This window comes from Somniosus microcephalus, chromosome 19 (assembly GCF_052327205.1).
Source record: "Somniosus microcephalus isolate GS21.2 chromosome 19, FLI_Smic_1.0, whole genome shotgun sequence".
NCBI lineage: Eukaryota > Metazoa > Chordata > Chondrichthyes > Squaliformes > Somniosidae > Somniosus > Somniosus microcephalus.
In genome coordinates this window covers 80025242-80035050 of record NC_141005.1, presented here as the reverse complement: position 1 = coordinate 80035050, position 9809 = coordinate 80025242, and the positions used below count along the sequence as shown (strand labels likewise).

Sequence of the window (9809 nt, the reverse complement as noted above, 5' to 3'; positions counted from 1 at the left end):
GAGAGGAGGGGGGAGTGTGAGGGAGAGGAGGGGGGGAGTGTGAGGGAGAGGAGGGGGGAGTGTGAGGGAGAGGAGGGGGAAGTGTGAGGGAGAGGGGGGATTGTGAGGGAGAGGGGGGGATTGTGAGGAGAGGGGGGGAGTGTGAGGGAGAGGGGGGGAGTGTGAGGGAGGGGGGGGAGTGTGAGGGAGGGGGGGAGTATGAGGGAGAGGGGGGGCAGTGTGAGGGAGAGGGGGGGAGGTCGCGCTCTCTCCCCCCCACAGTCGCTCTCTCTCCCCCCCACAGTCGCTCTCTCTCCCCCCACAGTCGCTCTCTCTTCCCCCCCAGTCGCTCTCTCTTCCCCCCCAGTCGCTCTCTCTTCCCCCCCAGTCGCTCTCTCTTCCCCCCCAGTCGCTCTCTCTTCCCCCCCAGTCGCTCTCTCTTCCCCCCCAGTCGCTCTCTCTTCCCCCCCAGTCGCTCTCTCTTCCCCCCCAGTCGCTCTCTCTTCCCCCCAGTCGCTCTCTCTTCCCCCCAGTCGCTCTCTCTTCCCCCCCAGTCGCTCTCTCTTCCCCCCCAGTCGCTCTCTCTTCCCCCCCAGTCGCTCTCTCTTCCCCCCCAGTCGCTCTCTCTTCCCCCCCAGTCGCTCTCTCTTCCCCCCCAGTCGCTCTCTCTTCCCCCCCAGTCGCTCTCTCTTCCCCCCCAGTCGCTCTCTCTTCCCCCCCAGTCGCTCTCTCTTCCCCCCCCAGTCGCTCTCTCTTCCCCCCCAGTCGCTCTCTCTTCCCCCCCCAGTCGCTCTCTCTTCCCCCCCAGTCGCTCTCTCTTCCCCCCCAGTCGCTCTCTCTTCCCCCCCAGTCGCTCTCTCTTCCCCCCAGTCGCTCTCTCTTCCCCCCCAGTCGCTCTCTCTTCCCCCCCAGTCGCTCTCTCTTCCCCCCCAGTCGCTCTCTCTTCCCCCCCAGTCGCTCTCTCTTCCCCCCAGTCGCTCTCTCTTCCCCCCCAGTCGCTCTCTCTTCCCCCCCAGTCGCTCTCTCTTCCCCCCCAGTCGCTCTCTCTTCCCCCCAGTCGCTCTCTCTTCCCCCCAGTCGCTCTCTCTTCCCCCCAGTCGCTCTCTCTTCCCCCCCAGTCGCTCTCTCTTCCCCCCCAGTCGCTCTCTCTTCCCCCCCAGTCGCTCTCTCTTCCCCCCCAGTCGCTCTCTCTTCCCCCCCAGTCGCTCTCTCTTCCCCCCCAGTCGCTCTCTCTTCCCCCCCAGTCGCTCTCTCTTCCCCCCCAGTCGCTCTCTCTTCCCCCCAGTCGCTCTCTCTTCCCCCCCAGTCGCTCTCTCTTCCCCCCCAGTCGCTCTCTCTTCCCCCCCCAGTCGCTCTCTCTTCCCCCCCAGTCGCTCTCTCTTCCCCCCCAGTCGCTCTCTCTTCCCCCCCAGTCGCTCTCTCTTCCCCCCCAGTCGCTCTCTCTTCCCCCCCAGTCGCTCTCTCTTCCCCCCAGTCGCTCTCTCTTCCCCCCCAGTCGCTCTCTCTTCCCCCCCAGTCGCTCTCTCTTCCCCCCCAGTCGCTCTCTCTTCCCCCCCAGTCGCTCTCTCTTCCCCCCAGTCGCTCTCTCTTCCCCCCCAGTCGCTCTCTCTTCCCCCCCAGTCGCTCTCTCTTCCCCCCCAGTCGCTCTCTCTTCCCCCCAGTCGCTCTCTTCCCCCAGTCGCTCTCTCTCCCCCCAGTCGCTCTCTCTTCCCCCCAGTCGCTCTCTCTTCCCCCCCAGTCGCTCTCTCTTCCCCCCCAGTCGCTCTCTCTTCCCCCCCACTCGCTCTCTCTTCCCCCCCCACTCGCTCTCTCTTCCCCCCCACTCGCTCTCTCTTCCCCCCCACTCGCTCTCTCTTCCCCCCCACTCGCTCTCTCTTCCCCCCCACTCGCTCTCTCTTCCCCCCCACTCGCTCTCTCTTCCCCCCCACTCGCTCTCTCTTCCCCCCCACTCGCGCTCTCTCTCTTCCCCCCCAGCCGCTCTCTCTCTTCCCCCCCAGCCGTGCTCTCTCTTTCACCCCCCGCTCAGTCGCTCTCTCTCTCTCTTCCGCCCCCCCCACCCCAGTCGCTCGCTCTCTCTCTTCCGCCCCCCCACCTCCCCCCCCCCCCCCCAGTCGCTCTCTCTCTCTCTCTCTTCCAAGAACAACATGCCCTCGAAAAAGCCTCGGCACCGCCGGGCACCCCCAGCTAGTAGACTAATAAATGAGATTGAAACACCTGTGCTATGTGGAAAGACCACATGGTACTGGAGATGTTTAGACTGCGGTAAAAGTCAACTTAGTGACAACTTTATTGAGGTGCAGGAAACTTTCGATTTACCGGCACCTAAATAACTGGAAATCTCGGTTAACCGGCAAAATTCAGGAGTAGGTTCAGGTAAGTTTTACTTCATATGAGTGGCCATTCCTCGATCTGTGGCTGTGCAATCGGGGTTGCTGCACATGTTGCAAAGCAACAGGGACGCTTGGTCTGTGGCCGGGGTTCCTGCACATGTTGCTAAGCAACAGGGAAGCCTGGATTTGTTGCTGTGTACGGAGCTCTCGTACCTTTTAACTATACCACTCTGTAATTCGGACTTTTTGATAAACCGGCACCACGCTGGTCCCGTCGGTGCCGGATAAAAAAGAGTTTCCTGTAGTTCAGATCTTGGAGTGAATAGATGAACTGGGACACAAAGAAAGGTGCAATATTAATACAACATGGATTCTAACTTAGAGAAAAGATAATACACAGTTAAGTTCGAATTTCGTCATGGGGTGAATATGTGGAATAGTTCACCACAAAGGCAGCAAAAGCAGACAATGATATAAATTTTAAGAATGCTCTAGTTAAAATGTTGGTAGCTAGGGCTAGAAGGATGAGAGAGATAAAGTGTGGTCTAAGTCTTTGACCTTTTAAGAGTGGCTCAATAAATATAAATAGTCTATTCCAATCCTGTAAAGTCCTCTGTTGCTATAGCCTTGGAACACTGGGACATATAGGGGAGGGAGAGAAATTGCATTAGTGAAGTGCAGCTACTAATGTGTTATGGATAATGATTGTCTCTAGAGCTTGCATGATTCTTGCAGGGTGTCGGGGAGTAAATTCCTAAAGTTCTCCTGAAATTGGCCACAGGCTTTTATTCTCCATTTTGCCTCCCCCAGGAATTAGTACTGCTAACAACTAGAGAAGGTGGTATATGAGGTTGCACTGTATAATGGGTATAATGAGAATTGGTGGGCCTGACTGGCTTTTCTCTTTTCATATGTTTGTAATTTGTTTTGCAATTCACCGCACCAACCAGTTTTATTTTAACAGGCAGCATTTCTTATCCAGATGTCTTGTGTAATTATTGTGTCTAGATTTGTTTTTCTTGTTTTTGAACAGATTTATACTGTACATTAGAAGTAGATTCATTTGGCTACTTTGTTAACAAGGCAAAGACGAGAGTCTACAGGGACACAATGGAACCAAACTGGAATGAGGTGAGTCTTCATGTGCACGCATTGGACCCCTGTCCATATTGACTAACTAGAACTGACTATTCCATCTGACTGCAGTGGCATGCATGCAGTTTTACTCCATTTCTCAGGCAAGAAGGCAGGCAGATGAACTGTTCTCCAAGTGTGGCGTTTTGTGACTCTCCTGGATGCTTGAGAGTGAAACAGGGCCATTCGCCTTCTGAGTTTTCCCTGCCTCACTGTGATAAACATCTGGTTCCCACTCTGCATATTTCCTGAAGACTTGACCCACCATTTGCTGAGTTAAGTCTGCCTGTCAGATGTTTGATTCAGTGCATTGGTAGATATTGTGACTGAGAAGCTTCCTGATGGGCAGCTTAGTAAATGTACTGTGTGGTGCAGTGTCTGTTCTGTGTCAACAGATCTCAGCCATTGGGCCTCTGCAATTGCACTCTGTGCACTTGGGCTAGGGAGGGTTAAAATCAGCCAGGGTTCTTGCTCCTGATCATTGTCCCTTGATCCATACTGCTTTTCCCTCCCCACTGGTCGAATTTCAGGGCTTTTGTATGAATTAATTTATTTTTTGGACTATGTACCGGTCTTGGTGAGGGCCTTCTGGAAATTTGGAAGAGTAAAAAACGAAATGGGGCAGGTGTGATACTGTGAATAATAAGACCATATTTGGGTGACGAGATAGTGCAGGTTGAAGAAAACTGGTTTAAAAAAATTCTCTGGTCCGACTGAAAGTATTGAGAATAGTCTGTTTATGCAGTAGTTAGTGTGTAAAATTGAAGATTTACTAATTGTAGGAATGTCTCATGGTTGATGGCGTTGGATGATTTTATTTTGGAATGTTTAACCCCCCCCCCCCATAAAAATTACATTATATATGAATTATTTGGAATTCTTGGGAAATATTTTTATGTTGCATGTTGTAAGGCATAACCAATCAGAATTGTTAAAAGATGGCCATCAGGAGCTTCCCGCAAAGGCTCGGTGAGTTTATCCAGTGAGTAACTTCATACTTCCTGCTCGAAATACATGTATACGGACAAAATTGAGCTCAGTTGTGATGCATTCCCCAGTCAAATATCCTGCCAATGAACTGTTTAGGCTCAAACATAAAGAATGGCCAATTGGACAAGGTACCAGAGAGCAATCAGAACTCTTGCAACTATATCTGGAGAAGGAGTCATTGCCTTCAGGAGAGGAGGGCAAGGGAGAAAAAGGTGGCTCACTGGCTAATTTGCACCATATGGTGTGGCAGTGAACTGTGCAAACCAGAAGGTCCCCACCAGAGCAGCAATAGGGTTGCTCAAATTGACCTCACTGATAAGGCAGGGAAGTAACAAGAGGAAAATATAGGACAGAAAATCAGCCAGAAATAAAGGAGAAAAAAGCTCCAAATGCTGCTAAATACATAGTGGGTCAGTCAGCATCTAAAAGAGAAAACACAGGGTAATATTTTGGGTGGGAAATGAAGAGTTTTGACATAAAACGTTAACCTGTCTTTTCTCATTATAGATGCTGATGGGCCTGTGTTGTATTTCTAACTTTTACTGTTGTTGTGGTTGGGATAAATCTGTGCAACTCCTTTCATTTGCTTTGTTTTATTCTCCAGTTTTGATTAACTTCAATAACAGCAATTAATGAAGTATACAGGGACTTATTTGTTTACTTTCAGACAGTTGAGAGCCACTTATTTTGCCCTGGAAACTGCCATGTGCCTCAGGGACACTGGGTTATTCAGATGCTAATATTTAAAGGGACAGGGACGTTCTCTGTATGCGGGCAACACCAACATTTATTGCCCAACCCTAGTTGCCCTGAGGCTGTTGAGAGTCAACCACATAATGTGGGATTGGAGTCGCTTGTAGGCCAGACAGGGTAGGGGTAATAGGTTCCCTTCCCTTGGATTTTTACAACAATCTGACAGCTTTCATGGTCATTTAGTTCAAAGTTCTCTTCCATTCTATGATTTCCTTCTCTCTAACTTTCTATCCTGCCCTCCCCTCCCCTTGTAATGGTAGTGACTTATTGCTAGGGCAGTGTTTCACAATGCTAGTCATCCTTCCATACCACTCCCAAGTTGCCATTATTCATGTGTAAGTCTTGACATTGAATATCAGTAGGCTATTTGATCACAGGGGATGATCCTAATCCTATCCTCACTCACCATTCACATACACACACACACACACACACACATTACCAGGGGGCATTGGATAGTGATCAGGAGGACAAGCATTGACCCAAGGCCTACAGAGGCAAATTGTAGCTCCCCTGCCACTACCCCAATTGAGCACAAACGAGGCATCGACCCTGGGACATACCTGTTCTGTATGACTCAGCTGTTCACTGGATAAACCCATTGAGTCATTATGGGGGCCTTCCCCATTCTGTATAGAAAATAATAGATTTACCATTGATTTATTTGCTACAACTGTTAAGGATGCAGATTTCAAAACCTGCAGGGTGATTTCCTAGGTCACATTGTTGTCAGATGGATATGAAATTGGGCCCTCCTTTTTTTTTTACTATGGGTCCTCTCTGTTGGAGCTGTCACAGTGGTCTAGCAAGGAAAGAGCTCCAGCTCAGAGGACACCATGGTGGCATTAAAATTGATATTTCCACAAAAGCATCAAATACAATTGTGGTGAGCATATTCTGTTTTTATGTAGAATAGGGAAGTAGTAGTAACTATTTACTCTTCTCCCCCCCCCCCCACTCCCCAAACCTTACTTCTCCTTTAACAGTTGTAATATACTTTTTGCAGGAATTTGAAATAGAACTGGAAGGATCTCAGACTCTTAGAATTCTATGTTACGAAAAATGCTACAACAAAACCAAACTCACCAAAGAAGATGCTGAAATTACTGATAAAATCATGGGGAAAGGACAGATTCAGGTAGGTCCTTCAGTCAGTCCTATAGGCTACCGCAGAAGTGAGATTCTTTGAAAGAGTCACTAAGTTAACTGGAAACCCAGATACTCTCAACCTTCACAAAATTATTACTTTTAATATGCATTTTCTTTAACTCACAGAATTTGAAACTGCTAATGACAGGGAGCTTGAATGTCCATGGTTAGGTTACTAAGTGTTATCTTACAATTTCTATTTTTTGTCATTACAAGTTATCTAACTCCTACTTCACCAGCAAGTTTTTAAAGAAAAAATGAAACTTATCTGAAATTTCTGTTAGACTTTGAGTTTTTAAAAACTTCAGCGACTTCAACTTACTTAAACTCTCAGGTACAATTTTAAATGCTAAGGAGTTATTTTCAACATACGTACTTAAGGTTTCAGTTTTTGGTGTGAAAATGTGATGGCTGCTTTCTGTGTTGTGGAATGTAAGTGTCTCATGGTTGGCAGAATCGAATCATGTGACCAGCAATACACCATGGTTAACATGAAGGAATCCCTTTTTTTTGAAGGTTAGAATTAATAAGAGGATCTGAGGCGCCATGTTTGATACTTGAGCCATCTTGAACCTTAAACATGAACTATATTTTATTGCATTGTGACAATTCAGAATATTATAAAGTAAGGTATTGCTTTACTTAAAGGGGAAGGAAAACCCAGGGAAGTACTCACCCATTTTATACTGACATACAAAAACAAAAAATATACTTTTCTAAATTTCAGTTATCCATCTATAATGGTGGTCACTGACAGCATTCCATGATATCACCAATGAGGTTCCATTGAAAGCCCTGGGGTTGCAAGCTCAAGTTGTCTGAGGACAGACCTGGAGCTGCCCAACCCCAGGAAAGAATGCCTCTCTCTGTTGGCAATATCAACAGTGCCATGTTCAGACTGATGAGCATTGAAAATTAGATGATTGAGGATCAAGTTTTCTGCTTGGAACAAGTTTTTTTCCAGTTGGATTAAGAATTCCAAGAAATAGCGTTAGATGGGGAATGGTTTGGTGCATCACTTGGGCAGAGCAGGGAGGATCGCTTGTCCCTTATATCATTATTTTTAATGGACGGAATATCCAGCAGGTTCTGAAGGGGTGAACAAACCCCCCACCCCCCTCCAATCCCCCTGCTAGAATTTCCTTTCTGCACGCTGCCAAGACAATGTTTAATACCCAGGTGGTAAAGACAAAAACCTACTCAATGTCTATCCAGAGTCAGCTATAAAAGTAAATAAAGAAACGTTTGATGCATCTGTAATCTCCATGTAGAAAGTTTTCCTCACGCCTCTGAGTAGTGCCTTGGGATGTTTTTCTGGAATTAAAGGCACTATATCACTACAAGTTATTGTTGGCACTATATCACTACAAGTTATTGTTGCTTGGGAAAGAATATAGTGGTGAACTATGTTAACGATTAACTTTGATTAAATGCTCCATTCTGTAGCTTAAGATTGCACCCATTGAACCTCACAATTGCTTTTAGTATTTCAGAGAAATCCGGTCCGGCTTGGAATTGAGTCACCGTCAGTTTGAAATTTACTGTACAAGTTTTACGCAGCAGCAATTTGTTATATTGGAAGAATTAGATTGATGTTCACATTTTAAGAATTAAACATTACATTTTCTTTATAAAACTATAAAAAATGTCAGGGTAAGAGGGGAATAATTGCCAGGGTTCCCAATCCAGGATCACTATCCTGCTGGAAGCTTCATGTATGTGGCTATCAGATGAGGAACACAATTGGGGTTGGCTGTGATTCCTTCTCTGATTGAACAGCCCACCAACACTTGCTGTATAGGTTCACACATGAGTAATGGCCACTTGGGAGAAGTACAGGAGGGCTGCTAGTGCTTAAGGATCCATATCCTAGTCTGAGTCAGTGCATTCAGGACAAGGGAGAGATGCCATTCACAGACTGTAACAATGTTCTCAGTTTATCAGAAAACTTCCTGTGTTTGTTCTTGAATTTCCTTACTAGTTACCATGTTTTACTCATAGTAAAGATCTGCAATAGTTTTACCTGATTAATGCTGACAACTCATTCATGCAAGTGCCACATTCTGCATGGTTCCCTAGCATTGAAAGTTACAGGTCATCTGCCAACATTCTCAGCCAGGACATGAGTTGGAATTTGTTGGGAATCTAAAGAATTGGTTCTATGTCCCAACAAGAGTCGGACCCTGCATGAGGGGAAAAATTGGAAAGTTGGGCAGGTGTAATCATCAACATAAATGTTTTTTAGTTCATGTGGCGGTAATTTAGGCAATTTTCACCTTTTATTCTTGTATGTTTTATCCTCTTTTCTTTATCCACTTGGCTTTACATTTGGCACCTAGAGGATGGGCACACAATCTTCTGCCAGTAACTAATGGCCTGAAGATGGCAAGGATTGCCCAGGCGTAGATCTCCCTTTAGATTGTCTCATCTCCTCACCCCTTCCCCTTTGCAGGGAGTTGAACTTGGTTTGGGAAACCAGGTTTCATTTAGCTTATGCAATTGTAAGGTTGAACCATGACTTCTGGTTGAACCATGACTTCTTTGTTGTTAACCAGTAGAAATTTGTCATCGTGCTTATGGATCTGTTAGTCATCAAATATTCCTCAGTTCCAGTCTATCTGAAGAAAAAAATATTGAAGCCCTACTGAATATTTTGGTTCAGTACTGTTGCTACTACATCTCACCAAGAGCTAATTTAGAAATAATGGCCCAATTAGAATCCAGGCAGGTGAATTGTTGAATCTGTGCATAATATTACTTGCGTTCATGGAATATCTGATCTGAATGTTGTAAACCGCTATTAATGTTGCGTAAAGTTTTTCTTTACGAATAGGCGACCCTTGGGGCAGTAAACTGCTACAAGTACAAATGTGGAAATTATATGAGCAGAATATTTAAATTTCTGAATCATTTGAGGTACTTGTTGTATTTTTGATGCAACCTGTGCAGCTGCCTGGCTTTATTACATTGGCCTACAGGGAACTAAGAATTTAACATGTTGCAGCTTGTTAGAACAGGCTGAGGAGGATGCTTTTGGAGCTGAAGTGATTGCATAGCCAAGATAAATTGCTGTTGTGCCAATAATAACCACATTGGCTACCTGCTTATCAGAAATAAACTTCTTCCTTCTATCACAACAGCAACATAGTCTCCAATTGGTTCATCAGGTTTGTGTACAGTCACACAATGCATGCTTCTGATTATAAACAGGTGTCTTTATAAACTGGTAGTTAGTGCAGTTGATTGGAGGTATGTTTTCGGGCACAGTATACGCCTTGGATTTTGCATCTAACCAGTATCCATATCCACCGCCTATAACGTGACCCCAGCACCAAGAGAATCTTACTCTGTGCTCTCTTTTTTGCAGAGGCAGTTGGCTCCACGATGCCCCTGTACACTCTCCCATCACCTTCACTACCAGCTACGTTTCCTCGCACACTTTCTCTGCAACTACACCACATATGGCACCTGTCC

The 9809-nt window shown here is 46.5% G+C and overlaps 1 protein-coding gene across 5 annotated transcripts in view; it reads left to right on the top strand.

Annotated features, from left to right (window-relative positions):
* The window catches only part of LOC147104952 (breakpoint cluster region protein), an 859255-nt gene that overhangs the window by 641469 nt on the left and 207977 nt on the right, over positions 1-9809 (top strand). For all 5 annotated transcript variants that reach the window (XM_085962106.1, XM_085962101.1, XM_085962100.1 and 2 more), the window contains 2 exons: positions 3343-3440; positions 6193-6324. In XM_085962106.1, coding sequence (XP_085818232.1) covers positions 3343-3440; positions 6193-6324 — 230 coding nt within the window. The remainder of the gene's footprint in view (positions 1-3342; positions 3441-6192; positions 6325-9809) is intronic.